A 16,868-nucleotide genomic window follows, 5' to 3' on the forward strand; every position below is an offset into this window, starting at 1 on the left:
CTGAAAAGAAAAATAAGAGAACAGTTTCTCAAAAGAGAAAAAAAATCCATTCTCTCTCCAGGGCTCCCTCAGAACTGCCTTTTACAAAGACACCACATATTGGGGTGCAACATGGTCTTTTTTTTTTTAACAATTATAATTTGAATGTCTTTAGGTGTACTGAATAAGGCTTTTCAAATGATCAAGTCCTCTGCACACACTAGTGTCTTACATATGACTGCTGTGAAATCTTTTTAAACAGCCAGATATTGATACTGACAATATTAACAGAATGGGATTCAAAATAAGTCAGTCTAATTTTTTGATGATAAAGTGCTTAAAAAAAAATCCTGATGCTTTTAAAGATTCCCAAAAATATACTAATTATTTGAGACTGTCCTAATACAGATCTTAAAGGTAACTAATTAGAAGTAGCAAAACTGTACTTCCCAAAATGATGGTAAATATTAGTTATTAAATGTCAAGTTCCATAGGAATCTTTATAAGCATTATTCTCGGAATAAGTATAAGAACCCCTTTGTGACAGACAGTAAGCAAAAGTTTCAATTCATTGTCTTGTGAAGCAGGGTTCTGTTTGGCTTTGGCTCTATCAACCTTCCTTTGGGAAGAATACGTTTCTCAATGAGCTTCCTCAAAAACGTTTTTATAAATTAAAACAATTTAGCTTCTTTTTAGAAGAGCTACTCATGGCTATATTTCCAGAGCTTAGAATACATAAGTATGAAAGGGAACACTGATCTGTATTATATAGTCAGAGCGCAAACGGCCCAATAAAAAGCCACCTTTTTGCTCTTAGGTTCTTCATCCAACATGGCTAATGTTCTGGCAAACTCTTCATCTTCATGCAATTGTCTCTCCAACTGTAAAAAGTGTTAACAGAGTGAGTTGCTTTTATTCTTTTTGTAAATGAAAGTTTTTAAATGTTTAATTCATGATACAAAGAAAAACTGGAATACATTTTCCAGAAAGTAACTATGACATTTTTCCATTTAATATTAACAGTTAAGTATCACAAGTTTGTTTCACTAAGCCATATTAGATTTCAGAACAAAAATATCTAGTTTTGCAGGCATGACAGATAAACTGAGCATATTTTTAAAGTCTTATTTCTCACTTACAAAGTTTGAAAAATACCGTTTTTTTCTTAATAGTCCTAATGCAATACTTACAGATCTCTTATTTCTATTTATTTTAAGCTCTAGAAAAAGCTCTGAAAAGAATCTCATCCTAATAGAAAAACACTAGTCTGGAGAGCACAAAAAAAACAGTGAATAAAGAAATCAAGAAAATTATACATTTTCTTTACAAACACAGTAAGGTACACACAAATATAACTATCACTTATATAATCAAATTCCTATTTTCAATTACTAGTTCAAATGTATCTGTTCTGACTTTTGAAAATTTAAATCATCATATAGAAGTTTTCCTAACATGCTGCTAATTTTAGCACAGACATTCTCCCTTTCAGCAAAATGGAGCTCTTTCAGAAAAGAATGCCTAGCAGAGAAATACATTTTTCATTAGAAACTAAATGGTGAATGCCCCCTGATAAAATGGCCTAATGTAATATCGAACAAAGGCATCCCTATATTGCTCAAACAAATGAAAAAAAAACTCAATCCTAAAAAGGCTTGGAAACTAGCATAAGTCTGCTGAGAACACAGTAACCAAGCCTTTTCTTGTTAAGAAATGAACCAAATCAAGCTACACAGAACTATAAGCCAGAGGGAGGCTCATCTACCTATTCTGTTGTCTAATATTTCCTTACCATACCTGAAGTACACATCTAATTGCTAAAAAAAAAAAATATATATATATATATGTGTGTGTGTTTATATATGAAAACTTCACCATAAAAGGCCCTTCAAACTCTAAACCTCCAGTGGCACTGTGAGAATTTATGGTTGACCCCATACCGTTTTCCCAAAATTTGACACTATGTAGTACACTTCTAGAACAAAGGATTCTAGATGATTTAGATGACAGAAAAAAGTTAAATACATCAGAAATTCATTATTGGTGATTATGACATCATGTGATCAAAAGTACTATATTTTAATACAATGTTTAGCACAGCAGATGATGTTTAACATACTGTCTAACTTAATAACTTAGGTGCTGGACGCACACAACTAAAGGAATAAACAAAGAGGTGAAAGTGAGGGGAGAAAGGGGAAAAAGGAGTTTATCTTAAGAGAGATAATCAGGAAAGATATCATCAGTCACTAACACCCTAAAAACTCTTCATCAGACTAATAAATTACCCAAAGAGGATTCTGAAAGAATGTGACAGGAATGAGAAAATAGAGAATTGTGATACAAAGTACCACACCTGGTTTGGAAAGAATGAGGTAAGAAGCCAGATCCTGCCTGGCTGGTTTGGCTCAGTGGTTAGAGTGTCAACTTTTGGACCAAACGGTCTCGGGTTCAATTCCTGGTCAAGGGCATGTGCCTGGGTTGCAGGTTCGATCCCTGGCCCTAGCCAGGGTCCTACAGGAGACAACCAATCAATGTGTCTCTCTCACATCAATATGTCTCTCTCTTTCTCTCCCTCTCTCCCTCCCTTCCATTCTATCTAAAAATCAATGAAAAAATATCCTTAGGTGAGAATTAAAAAAAAGAAGTCAGGTCCCTAAACATTACCTCACAATTTTACCTAGGCCATTTGTGCTATTTTGAGTCATATGGATACTTGGTTTATAGTTTATGTAATTCAGTGTAATCAAATAAAATGGAAAAAGATTCTGAAAACACAAACTATAAACTGCCAAATTAATAAAATGGGAACAAATCAGATATATTCCAAAAGATCAGAATACTATTCTCTGACAACAATATGCCATGCACTAAAATGAGCAGTGATGGCATAATAGTTGATGAGACATAAACAACCCTGGTGGGTGAACTTTATAGCCTATAAACAGGAAGACATTTAAATAGGAAGTATAACAAATATTAATAGTAGCTGCAATGGGGTACAATGGAGGATATAAGAGGGGTTTCTTATATAGTTTAGGGAACATGAGAAAGTCACACTTAAGCTAATAAACAGGAAGGGTACCTCAAACAGTAGGTAGCAAAGTCTGGAACTTCTAACAGATGTACACTCCCCCTTGAAATACTTTATTTGGCTTCCATGAAATACCAAGCTCTCCTCATTTCCCTACTTCATTAGAAACTCTTTCTTAATTCTCCTTGCTGGACCATCCTCCTCTCCCTGACCTCTAAATTTAACAGAGCTCAATCCTAAGACTTCTTCTTTATTAACTTTCTCTCCTTATGATACCATTCAGTTACACAGATTTTAAATACCATACAAATGCTAGTGATTCCCAAATGTATGTCTTCAGCTTAAACCTCACCACTGAGTTTCAGATTCCACTATCTAACCACTTACTCTGCATCTCTATCTGGAAGCCTAACAGGTATTTCAAGCATAACATGTCCAAAACAAAATTCTTCAATTATCTGTACCAGTGTTCCAATCTAAACAAATATTCAGTTGCTCAAGCCAAAATACACAGAATCTACCTTTGAATCTTCTTTTTCCTCATACCTGACATCCAACCTATCAACAACTTGAAAGTTGCACCTTCAAAGCACAGATTATAACCACTTCTCACTACCTCTCTTTCCTTTACCACACTGGTGCAAGCCAACATCATCTCTCACCTACCTACCCTACCACAAGTGTCCAAACTCATCTGCTTTTGCTTTTGCCCCACCATGACTTATTGGCATCACAGCAACCATAATAATTTTCTTTTAAGATCTGTCAATTCATGTCACATCTATTTAATACTCCAATGGATTCTCACCTCACAGCGACTAAAATCCAAAGTCCTTACCAAGACTTCCGGTCAAGATGGCAGCGTAGGTAAACGCAGTATAGCGTCCGCCCACAACCACATCAAAGTTACAACTAGCCCTGGCCAGTTTTGCTCAGTGGTTAGAGTGTCAGCCTGCAGTCAAGAGAGACCCAGGTTCAATTCCCACTAAGGGCACGTACCTCAGTTGCAGTTTGTCCCCGGCCCTGGTTGGTTCATGCGGGTGGCAACTACTCGATGTACCCCTTTCACGTCGATGTTTCTCTCTCTCTCTCCCTCCCACTCTATCTGAACAAAAAATGGTAAAATGTCCTTGGGTGAGGATAAAAAAAAAAAAAAAAGTAAACTACAGAACCACCACCATTCAAAACCTCCTGAAATCAAGCTCAATGGAAGTCCCACAACTACAGAATTAAAGCAGCAGCCACATCCAGACTGGTAGGAGGGCAGGGGCAGACAGGCTGGTCCCACACCCACGTGTGGCGGATAAAAATCAGGAGTACACCTCGGCTGGGAACGTCCTCTCTGAGGACTGAGGGGTCCTCATCCCACACCAGGCACCCTGCTCGGGGTTCCAGTGCCAGGAAGAGAAGTCCCCATAACCTCTGGCTGGAAAAACCAGCGGGAACTGAGGCTCAGGGAGGCTGAGGCGGCTGGAGCCCCAGGCAGCTCCTCCTAAAGGGCCCGCGCACGGACTTATCAGACTCACTCCCTCTAAGCTTGGAGGGGAGGCAGCTCGAGGGGCACCAGAGACATACAGGGAAGAACTGAGCTGTTTGGCACTGGAGCGAGGGCTGGAGAGGGGGCATTCTCGGGGACAAACGTGCTATCAGAGGCCTTTGCTCCTTTGGTGAGCCCTTCCCTGGGGCGGCAGACAGCTGCCATATCTGGGACTCCAGCAACCTGGCTCACGCTGGTAGCTCCACCCTGGTGATTCCCTGAGGCCCCGCCCCACTCAACTTTCAGGCCCACCCAGGCTGTTGCCAGTTGCTTTACCATAGGATTGGCCTGTCTTGGATCCTGCTTCAGGTTTTCCTAAATTCTTTCAAACAAGCAGCATCTGGTCTCAGCTAGCCCCATACCTCTCATTAAGTAATACATAGAAACAAACACAGGGAGGCAGCCATAATGAGGAGACAAAGAAACAGGTCCCAAATGAAAGAACAGAAAAAATCTCCAAGAAAAGAACTAAGCGAAATGGAGATAAGCAACCTAACAGATGCTGAGTTCAAAACACTGCATATAAGGATGCTCAATGAACTTAGTGAGGGCCTCAGTGAACTTAGTGGGGGCCTCAAGAGCATAAAAAGGACCAGTCAGAAATAAAAGAGACACTAACTGAAATAAAGAATAATTTACACAGATTCAATAGTAGAGTAGGTAAAGCCACGAAGCAAACCATCAATTTGGAATAGGAGGAGGCAAAAAACACCCAATCAGAACAGCAAAAAGAAAAAAGAATCCAAAAAAATGAGGATAGTGTAAGGAGCCTCTGGGACAACTTCAAGCCTGCCAACATTTGTATCTTGAGGGTGCCAGAAGGAGGAGAGAGAGAACAAGAAACCGAAAACCTATTTGAAACAATAATGGCAGAAAACTTCCCTAACTTGGTGAAGGAAACAGACAAGTCCAGGAAGCACAGGAGTCCCAAACAAGATGAACCCCAAGAGACCCACACCAAGACACATCATCATCAAAATGCAAAAGGTTCAAGACAAAGAGAGAATCTTAAAAGCAGCAAGACAAAAGCAGTTAGTTACCTACAAGGGAGTTCCCATAAGACTGTCAGCTGATTTCTCAAAAGAACCTTTGCAGGCCAGAAGGGAGTGGCAAGAAATCTTCAGAGTGATGAAAAGCAACAACCTACAACCAAGATTACTCTATCCTGCAAAGCTGTCATTTAGAATCAATGGCCATATAAAGAGTTTCCCAGACAAGAAAAAGTTAAAGGAGTTCATCACCACCAAACCGTTATTATATGAAATGTGGAAGCGTGTTTTTGAAGAAAAAGATAAAATATATGAACAAACAAAATGGCAATGAATACATATCTATCAACAATGGAATCTACAAACAAAATGAACAGGCAGAACAGAAACATTCTCATAGATACAGAGAACATTTTGTTGGTTGCCAGATGGGAGGGGGGTTGGGGGAATGGGTGAAAAAGGTGAAGGGATTAAGAAGAACAAATTGGTTGCTAGATTGACAAACCTCACAGAGAAGGGGGGTGAGGGGTGGGAAGAAATAAACCAAAAATCATATATGCATAACCAATGGACACAGACAATAGTGTGGGAAAAGGCAGGAGGGGGGCAGGAGTGAGGAGGAGGAAATGGGGGAAAAAATGAGGACCATCTGTAATACATTCAACAATAAAGATAAAAAAAAAAAAAGAAAGAAAGAAAGAAAAATATTTTGTTTAGTACGTGCTCCTGGCAAGAGCCTATCCCAGGGCTCTCTGGTCCGCAGGCCGGCACTCCAGCCAATCAGCCAAATTGAGCTCCAGTGTTTCTTATTTTAGCAAGAACCAACCACTGTTCAGATGCTTTGATTATAAAAAAAATATATATATATATAGCTAGCCCTGGCCGTTTTGGCTCAGCGGTTGGAGCGTCGGCCTGCGGACCAGAGAGTCCTGGGTTCAGTTCCCACTAGGGGCATGTACCAAAAAATAGATATATAGATATAGATATAGATATAGTCATTTTTGTCTCTCTGTCTCTTTTTACAATCCATCAGTAGATCCTGTTGGCTCTACTTCAAAATATGTTCCGAATCCTACTGGTTCTCAACATTTCCATTGCTACCCTCTGATGGCAAGGGGCCATACTTTTAGTACCTGGACTATTGAAATAGTCTCCTGGGTGATATTTCTGCTTGCACTTTTTTTTTAATCCTCACTGAACTTTTTTGCATTTATCTTCAGACAGAGTGGGAGGGAGAAAGGGGGGAAGAGAGAGAGAAACATCCATGTGTTAGAGATACATCGACTGTTTGCCACCCACACGACCTCAACCAGGGCCGGGGACAAACTGCAACTGAGGTACGTGCCCTTAGCAAACCTAACCAGAGTCTCTCTGGACCACTGGCCGAGGCTCTAACCGCTGAGAAAAATCAGCGAGGGCCCTGCTTGCACTTTTTAAGGTCAACAGTCTATGCACCATTTTACAAATCATTCCCCTCTCCAGAGTAAAACCATCCAATGGCTTCCATCTCCTTTCTCAGCTTAATCAGGGCCCTGCCATGTCACAAGTAATCCTATTTCCCACAATCTTCTCATCCAGACTCCCTGCGCTGTAAGCACCCTGGCTTCCTTGCTTTTTTCCCAAGCACATTAGGGTTCGGGAGTTTTCTAACTTGCTGTTCTGCCCGGGCCATCCTTCCCTTGGAATGCTCCCTCTGTTTTCATTCAGCTCTTTGCTCAAATATCAAAGAGGTCTTTCCAGACTATCCTACCTAAAACAGTACACTTTTCTCTCCTTTCCCTATCATTCATATAATTTCATGTCATTCAACTTACGTCCCAGTCTACAATGTCAAGCTCCTTTAGAGCAAGGGATGTAGTTTACGCTGTATCCCTAAGCTCCTTGAAAACTGCCTGGCACAGAGTAAGCACCTAAAAAGGCCTGCTTGATTAAATGAACTGGGCCTGAGCTTATCCTGCTTAACTGCAGCCCTTGCTTTTTAGGCTGTGAGGTCAGCTCACAAAGCATACAAAACACAGAAGCAAGCAACACCCGGGTAAGGCCTGCCTCGCCGTTTCTGCGCCCTTTTGCAGGGGCCCCGCGCAGGACTCCTTTGCACCTCGCCCAGCCAGAGCAGGGCCTTAATATGCGACTTTGCTTCCATGTCCTGCGGCAAGGGAAAGGGGCAAACAAGAGAGAAAGCGAGGGAGAACAGGAAGGAGCGCTGCACTATTCCAGTGAGGGCTTTGGGCTCTCCATGGCAGTACTTGTGTTCGTTGAATAGGCCTGGGCTGAGGCTGCAATTCCAAAGAGAAAACACTGGCGAAGCCCGGTGCCCACGAAAGAGCAAACGATCAGCCATTTTCCGAAACTAGTTTCCCTGGTAACCACCCCCCCCAAGGGTGTATGCAAGGAAGGGGGCCCAGCTTTGCTGCGAAGGGCCCTACTCCGGAAACTACACCAGTGGCCTTGAGGATTCACAAAACGCAGAGCGAAACTTAACAGTGGGCAGCAAAGCACACACGCGAGTGCCAATGAGAGCCAGAGGGGAACAGCTCCTAGAAAACACTCTATGTTTAACAATGATTGGCTGCAGCCCTCTTTTTTTTTTGTCCTCACCCAAGGGCATTTTTCCATTTTTTTGTTCAGATAGAGTGGGAGGGAGGGAGAGGGAGGAAGAGAGAAATATCAATGTGAAAGGGACACATCAAGTGGCTGCCACCTGCATGACCCAACTGGGGTCGGGAACAAACTGCAACCAAGGTATGTGCCCTTAGCGGAACCGAACCTGGGTGTCTCGGGACCACAGGCCGATGCTCTAACCACTGAGCAAAACCGGCCAGGGCCCTCCTTTCTTTTTTTTTAATTTTTATTGAATTTATTAGGGTGACATTGGTTAATAATCCTTTCTTCTCAAAGGAAAAAAAAAACCAAAGTCCTTACCAACCCAAGTCCTTTTGGTAGGTACTGATGACTTGTCATGACTTAAGAGTATGTGCAGTGGACCATTTCTCAAACTCTTCTACCTCAGGATGCTTACACTTGCTGTTCTGTTTAGAGGAAATCTTCCTTCAGGTAGCCAGCCCCATGGTTTGCATTATCACTTCATTGTGTGCACCAATATCACTTCCTCAAAGGGACCTTCCTGACACCTCTACTTAAAATAGAAGACTCATTCTTTTTCCATCTGCCGCCAAACCATGGGCATATCTCAGGACAACTGGCAGAAGTTCTGCAAAATCCAGGGCAAAAGAAAGCCCTACCACAAGAAGTAAAAAGTTTGAGCTGGGACATCTGCTGCCAACACTACAATTACCATCCGCCACATACATCCAGCCCACGTGCGAGGAGGCAGCAAGTACCAAGCCTTGAGGCTGGACATGGACTTCTCCTGGGTCCCAGGTGTTGTACTCGCAAAGGATTATTGATGTTGTCTACATTGTATCCAACAATTAACTGGTCCACACCGAGACCCTAATAAAGAACTGCATCGTGCTCACTGACAGCATTGTATGGACAGTGGTGCGAGCCCGACTATGCACTGCCCTGAGCCACAAGAAGGGGCCACACTGACTCCTGAGAAGGAAAAGATTTTAAATAAAAAACGACCAAAGAAAATTCAGAAAAATATTATGAAAGGAAAAAGAATGCCACTATCAGCAGTCTTCTAGAGAAGGACTTCCAGCAGGGCAAGCTTCTTGCATGCATCGCTCTAAGACCATGCCACTGAGGCCAAGCAGGTAGCTATGTGCTAGAGGGTAAGGAGCTGGAGTTTTACCCGAGGAAAATTAAGGCCCACAAAGGCAAATAAATCCTCTTGCCTCCTACCTTAGCTCATGTAATAAAGTTGCTTATTCTTTAAAAAAAAAAAAAACTATCCCTTTAGTTTTCCTCATAGTATATAATTTTTTAAATATGTTTTTATTGATTTTTTTTTTTAGAGCGGAAGGGAGAAAGATATAAAAACATTGATGTGAGAGAGATACATCAACTGACTGCCTCCTGCACATCCCCTCCCCTACTGGGGATCGAGCCCACAACCAAGGCCTGTGCCCTGACCAAGAATCGAACCAGAACCTTGCAGTCCATGGGGCAATGCTCAATCCACTGAGCCACACCGGCAGAGCAACATAATTTTTTTTTGACTGCAGTATCTGTACCACCTGGAACTGTGCCATGCACTCAGTAAGTGCTCAACAAATATTTATTGGATGAATATATGGTTTACAGCTCAAGAGAGCACTCTGAATTGGAAACAGATTTAGGGACCACCAGCATAACCTTATTAATTAAAGCCACAGGAGTGGATGAAATTACGCACTGTGAAAAGAAAAGAATATGATCAAATTAAATTATTTTAACTACACTAAAGGAGTTTTCCATTTAAAAAAACTTAATAATAAGCCCAGCTAGTGTAGCTCAGTGATTGAGCATTGACCCACGCACCAAGAGGTCACCAGTTCAACTCCCAATCAGGGCACATGCCCAGGTTGTGGGTCAAATCCTCAGTGGGGGGCACGCAGGAGGTGGCCGATTGATGGTCTCTCTCATCAATGTTTCTCTCTCTCTCTACCTCTCTCTTCCTCTCTCTAAAATCAATAAAGAAAAAAAATTTTTTTAATTTAATAATAAATCTCTAAGTAAATAATATCCCCCTGCTCTTATTTTATATAAATTCAGATGTTCATATATTAGATTTTAACTTACTTTACACATAACTCTTACTATGAGGCTCAATCCAAAATAGTCTAGAATAATCTTGTTTGCCTGGGTAGACTAAATAACAAGTCAGAACATCAAGCTGTCAAGGACATCTAAACAAAATGACAGTACCTCTGCATCTTCATCAAGTTGCAATTGCTTGGCAATGGCTTCATCATTTAATCTGGAATCATTTGCATTTTTTGAAGGCTGTATTTCAAAGAAAATCAAGCAAGATCAGCATAAAACTTGTTAAAAAGAAAATGTTTTTCTTGATAGCAATGATTAAATATACCAGTGAGAGTTAAGTGTACTAGTAATGAAATAGTCAGTCTCAATCCCCACCAGCCAGCAAGTCATGTTCATGACTACTCAGTGACCACATCTGATTTCCTAATGAGCAAATATTCTGCAGAGAGATGGTTCTCGCTTAATTCTATTGAAATGTTCAAGAAAAGTAACATCGCTCCCCTCCCCCAAAAAGCACTTGTAGATTAACATCTTGGTTTGTGAAGCAGTCGAATCAATATGTGAAAAGGATAACACTGTCCTATGGAGGCACTAATGAAATCAACACACACACACCATTTGACAGGCTTTAACTCAGGAGACTTTCACTATAATTTACCTGTATTTCTGTTTCCTAAATTTCTAGAAAAAGGTGAATCTAACATCAGCCAAAGTAGAGAATGTCAAAAGTGTAGCATAGGTAGGCTCTATTTGTAAGTTATGTACTTAGCCCTGGCCAGTTTGGCTCAGCGGTTAGAGTATCGGTATGCAGACCAGAGATACCCGGGTTTAGTTCCCACTAAGGGCACATACCTCAGTTGCAGTTTGTCCCCAGCCCCAGTTGGGGTCATGTGGGTGGCAACCAGTCTATGTGTCTCTCTCACATCGATGTTTCTCTCTCTCTCCATCCCTCTCTCCCTCCCACTCTATCTGAAGATAAATGCAAAAAATGTCCTCAGGTGAGGATAAAGTGTGTGTATATATGTATGTATATGTATGTGTATATATATATACACACACACACACACACACACATATATATATAAAACATATATGTAAATGTATATATATATACAAATTATGTACTTATAACCTCATTTGGGAAATTTATTGTCCAATTTTGTCTAGCTGAGGTCAATAGTAAAATGAGTTTACATTCTAAGTATTTAATTTAAATTCTGAGAATTATCATTTTTTCTTACTAAATTGTAAATGATCTTTTCCCACTTTCAAATATAAAAAAATTAAATAGTCAAACTTCCTCATCCTCTACAATTGTGGCAAAACATTTTGTCCATAATCATAGGAAATTTTAATCAATAAAATATGTTGACCTATTACAACATCCAAATTTCTCCTCATATTAATAACAGTAAATGAACATTCTTGCTTGCATGTAGAACACTCACCTCTTTTCTTTGGCTTGCCACCATCTTCTTATCTGATCTTTGGACACTTCCAGTTCCAAAATAATCAAGCACTGATGTAGGGGTAAGTTTTATTGGTGATAAAGGCTTATTCTTGGTCTTAGTGTTTTCTTCATTCTTTTTCATGTTTGATGCTCCAAGATAACTATTTGTAGATCCTCCATTCTCTTTTGATTTAGAGGCTGCCTTCTTACACATAAAGTCATCTTCTTCATCTTAAATGGAATATAAATATTATTTGATAAAACATCAATTCCAATTATATCAAGGAATCACATCGACCAGGTTTTTTCCTTTGGTTAAGTGATTAACAAAAGAAAACAGCCCTGGCCAGTTTGGCTCAGCGGTTAAAGCGTCGGCCTGCGGTCCGGAGAGACCCGGGTTCGGTTCCCACTAAGGGCACGTACTTCGGTTGCAGTTTGTCCCCGGCCCTGGTTGGTCGTGCGGGTGGCAGCCACTCGATGTGTCCCTTCATGTCGATGTTTCTCTTCCTCTCTCTCCCTCCCACTCTATCTGTACAAAAAATGGAAAAATATCCTTGGGTGAGGATAAAAAACAAACAAACAAACAACAAAAAAAAAAGAAAACACCTTTTGCTTTGGTCTAATAACAAATCAAAAAAAAAAAATCTCAAAGGTAATCGTGAAGACGAGGTCACTTCATAAATTGGAGTGTAAGTGGGTCTTACTTCCTCTCAAGGACTCCCTCATTCAACCACAAGCATCTGCTAAGGGTCTTAGGTACTAGGTATGCTATTTATTGGTGGCTGCCATCTCAAACATGAAAATACCTAAGAAAATGTAAAAATCAAAAAGGGTTTATCCTTACTTTCTAATTTTTATATTTATATTAAAATGAAACTATAAACTTTACGAAGTAAAACTCTTATAATTTTCTGATTACTAAATGTAAGAAAGGAATCCACCATTTAAAAAGCAGGAATGGCCCTGGCCAGTTTGGCTCAGCGGTTAGAGCATCAGCCTGCGGTCTAGAGAAACCTGGGTTTGGTTCCCGCTAAGGGTGCGTACCTCAGTTGCAGTTTGTCCCCAGCCCTGGTTGGTCATGAGGGTGGCAGCCACTCGACGTGTCCCTTTCATGTCAATGTTTCTCTTTCTCTCTCTCTCCCTCTCTCTTCCTCCCACTCTACCTGACCAAAAGACGGAAAAATGTCCTCGGGTGAGGATTAAAAAAAAAAAAAAAGCAGGAATGTACCAGATGTCTCTTGAAGATGTCCACTGTGCCCTGCAAGCCCACTTTTCCTAAAACTTATACCTCACCCCACACTCCAATAAACATTCTTAACCTCCAACCAAAAAAATTTTAATTAAAGCATTGTTTTACTTGTTTTCAACTATAGTCAGTCTACCTCCAAGCTTAACTAAAAATGCATTCATACCCACAGATATAGACAACAAGTTGATAAAGGGAAGGGTGATGGGAAAATAATAAAACAAAAACAAAAATCCAGAATTCTAGCTTATTCTGGAAAAGCAAGAGCTCAGGGGGAGGGGGAAGGATTCACTCACAAATCTTTCTAAGCACATCCAAGGCTTGATATACTTCCAGATCTCAATTCTACACTAAGTTAACAAGAGTTGGCAGACAAGGTTCAGTCACTCATAAATGCATCTGTTCTCCCTACCTGAGAGCAAGTCCTTCTCCACCTGTGCCAGAAGTGGAAAAAATATCTGATTCAGATGGCTTTGCAAAGGCTAGGGGACATTATCATCACATTCCACATCAGTACAACAGCCACATGAATCACCCATAATGGCACAAATAGCCATTGAGAATGTAATCTGAAACTCCTTTCCTTTTCTCAAAAATAATGACATAATTAATTATTATGTTATAGAAACTCAAAGAGTTTTTTTTTATAATTTATGGCTGGTCTATTTGAAAACCCTAGACTAGGGGGGTGAGGGGAGGAAAGAGATAAACCAAAGAACTTATATGTATATATGCATAACCAATGGACCCAGACAACAGGGTGGGGAAGGCAGGATGGGGTTGGGAGCGAGGAGGATGGGAGCGAGGAGGATGGGATCAGTGGGGGATGAAACGGGGAACACATCTGTAGTACTTTCAACAATAAAGATTAAAAAATAAAAGAAAACCCTAGATTCAGTTCATCTGTAGCATAACCAAACCAGTAACATTCAACAACAAACTTTTCTACTTAGCAGTCAAAACAAATTATGTAAATTGCCCTTAAAAGAAGATTCAAAACGCCCTGGTGGGTTTGGCTCAGCAGTAGAGAGTCGGCCTGTGGACCAATGAGTCGCAGGTTTAATTCCAGCCAAGGGCACATACCTTGATTGCAGTTCATCCCCAACCATGGTCAGGGTCATGCAGGAGGCAACCAGTGGATGTGTCCTTCTCACGTTGATGTTTCTCTCTCTCCCCCCTTCCTCTCCCCCTCTCTCTCTCTCCCACTCTATCTGAAGATAAACAGAAAAATATCCTCGGGTTAAGATTAAAAAAAAAAAAAGAAGATTCAAAACAACATTGCCGATACCCTGGCTTTAATAAAATAATAAAAGAAGAGAAGAAAACCACAAAACTGGAACCTGCCAAGTACAGACAACCAATACATCACCTTAGGCAGTAAATGCAAAATTAAAAGCATATTTAGTGTATATAAGGCTTCTAATCTTATCTGAGAGCTTATTAAATTTTATAATTTTTACTTGGTTTGCTTTAAGTTCAACATCTGTACTTCTGGAAAGGAGGGATTTCCTTAATGGAGAACAAAATTAAATTGTCTACAAAATGACAGCCCTTGACTAGTTTTTCCCCTACTTTAGAAATGCCAAAAGCATTAACATTCTATTTCCACTACACCTAGACATAAGCAGTATGACAGAAAATCCCAGAACTAAGCAGACCCAGTCAAATACTGTGCTTTCCTCTTACAGTCTTCCTTAACCACTCAAGAACTTCCTTGCAATCTAAAATATTATAACTGTCCTTAAGAATTTAATTCAGACAATATCAATCACTGCTATATGGCACAGCTTCAGAACAGAAAACAATAGTATTACAGGTATTTACAATCCCTAATACTATTCCTTTCTCCAGGAATCTCATAAATATTTGCAATAGACTGGCATGAAATTTAGTGAGTTCAGAGGGAGGTGGGAGCAGGAAAGAGGGTATCAATGGGGGGGGAGGGAACACAACTGTAATGCTTACAACAATAAAGATTTTTAAAAATTGAGTGATCAGGAGTTTCTAAGAACATCAGAAAGATTGTTGGCAAAGGTGTAGGGATATGTGACAATGATAGTAAATCTGTAAAAATCTTTACGAGGACAATCTTGCAATATAGGGTGTGGAAAAAGTAGGTTTACAGTTGTGAATATGCAAAACAGTTTATTCTTGTATTATTATTTATTTTATTATTTTCATACCAACAATGTAATCCTACTTTTGCCCCACCCTGTATGTACCAAAACCTTACATATGCATACCAATTAACTGGATCCAGCAATTCCATTTCTAAGATTCAGTAAAAATAAATAAACAAGTACACAAAGATATATGTACAAAATACTTATCACAGCATTTGTTCATTCAAAAGTATAGAAACACTGCAACAGGGCAAGAAAAGATGAATGGACTAACAGTTTAGACAAAAAAGAACCCTGGCCGGTTTGGCTCAGCAGTTAGAACGTCGGTCCACAGGCCAGAGAGGCTGGGGTTGGTTCCTGGTAAGGGCATGTCCCTCAGTTACAGTTTGCCCCTGGCCCCGGTTGGGGTCATGTGGGTGGCAGCCAGTCGATGTGTCTCTCACATCGATGTTTCTCTCTCTCTCTCTCTCTCCCTCACTCCCTCCCGCTCTATCTGAAGATAAATGCAAAAATGTCCTCAGGTGAAGATTAAAAAAAAGATAGGCTCAAATATAAGAGGGGTGCTGGAGATAGAGGTAAGTTTATATTGTTTATACAATGGGAAAACAAACAACCTAAATATCTATTAATATGTTCAATCATGTAATGGAATTCTATGCAACAGAAAATTATAGTGTATATTGGTATTTACTAACATACAGATATTCACATGTTTAAGTGACAAAAGCAGGTAATATAATGGGATGTCAAATGATATATTTATATCCATCTATCCATTTATATATACTTTTAAATTCACACTGAAAGATTTGAAAAAATAAAATGTTAATTTTTATATCTGAATAGAAGATTATAGGTGATTTTCCATCCTATCTTTCTATATCCAAATTTCAAAGCTTAATATCACACTTTTTCTTTTTAACCTCCATCTAATATTTTGTTTTGTTTTGTTTTCCATCTAATATTTTACAACAAACTGACCATCGCCTAGAAACTCCCTAACCCCTTAGATTTCTGAGACAGAAAAAGCATGGCTTTGGTTTCTCCCTCCTCCTCACTTTTCTTTGCTTACTGCTTTCATTATTTACCAGCATCTCTGCTTATTCTGTCATTAGAACCAGAGACTGCATGATACCTTTTTATCTAATTATTATTAATAGTTATCATTAGTGAGCATTAAGCTACATGCCACATTCTTTTTTTTTTTTTTTATCCTCACCCGAGGACATTTTTCCATTTTTTGTTCAGGTAGAGTGGGAGGGAGAGAGAGGAAGAGAGAGAGAGAGAGAGAAACATCGATGTGAAAGGAACACATCGAGTGGCTGCCACCTGCACAACCGACCAGGGCCGGGGACAAACTGCAACCGAGGTACATGCCCTTAGCGGGAACCGAACCCAGGTCTCACAGGACCGCAGGCCGACGCTCTAACCGCTGAGCCAAACCGGCCAGGGCCCATGCCACATTCTTTATAATGCATATGTTTAGTCAACTAGTTCTACCTCATAGTCAATACATGGACCCCCGTTTTTTCACTTTCCTTAAAGAAGTTCATAACCTTTAGCACAGTAATTCTTGGAGATAAGCAGAGGTGCTAACAAATATTTATATACAAATATATTCATCACACTATTAAGAACATGAAAAATTTAAGCAACTGAAATAATCAAAACCAGGGAAATGCTACATAAATTGTGGTCTAGCCATATAAAGGATCCATGCAATCATTAGAAATTAAGCCCAGCCCTGGCCAGTTTGGCTCAGTGGTTAAAATGTTGGCCCGTGGACCAGAGTCCCAGGTTTGGTTCCCGCTAAGGGCACGTACCTTGGTTGCAGTTCATTCCCAGCCCTGGTTGGGGTCA

General features: G+C 40.2%; 1 protein-coding gene across 7 annotated transcripts in view; it reads right to left on the reverse strand.

Annotated features, from left to right (window-relative positions):
* Positions 1-16,868, reverse strand: part of RFC1 (replication factor C subunit 1) — an 84,871-nt gene that overhangs the window by 36,700 nt on the left and 31,303 nt on the right. For all 7 annotated transcript variants that reach the window (XM_036254459.1, XM_036254487.1, XM_036254478.1 and 4 more), the window contains 3 exons: positions 11,638-11,870; positions 10,352-10,429; positions 783-860 (listed from right to left, as the gene is read on the reverse strand). In XM_036254459.1, coding sequence (XP_036110352.1) covers positions 783-860; positions 10,352-10,429; positions 11,638-11,870 — 389 coding nt within the window. The remainder of the gene's footprint in view (positions 1-782; positions 861-10,351; positions 10,430-11,637; positions 11,871-16,868) is intronic.

The sequence above is a fragment of the Molossus molossus genome, unplaced genomic scaffold (assembly GCF_014108415.1).
Source record: "Molossus molossus isolate mMolMol1 unplaced genomic scaffold, mMolMol1.p scaffold_m16_p_1, whole genome shotgun sequence".
NCBI classification, from domain to species: Eukaryota; Metazoa; Chordata; class Mammalia; order Chiroptera; family Molossidae; genus Molossus; species Molossus molossus.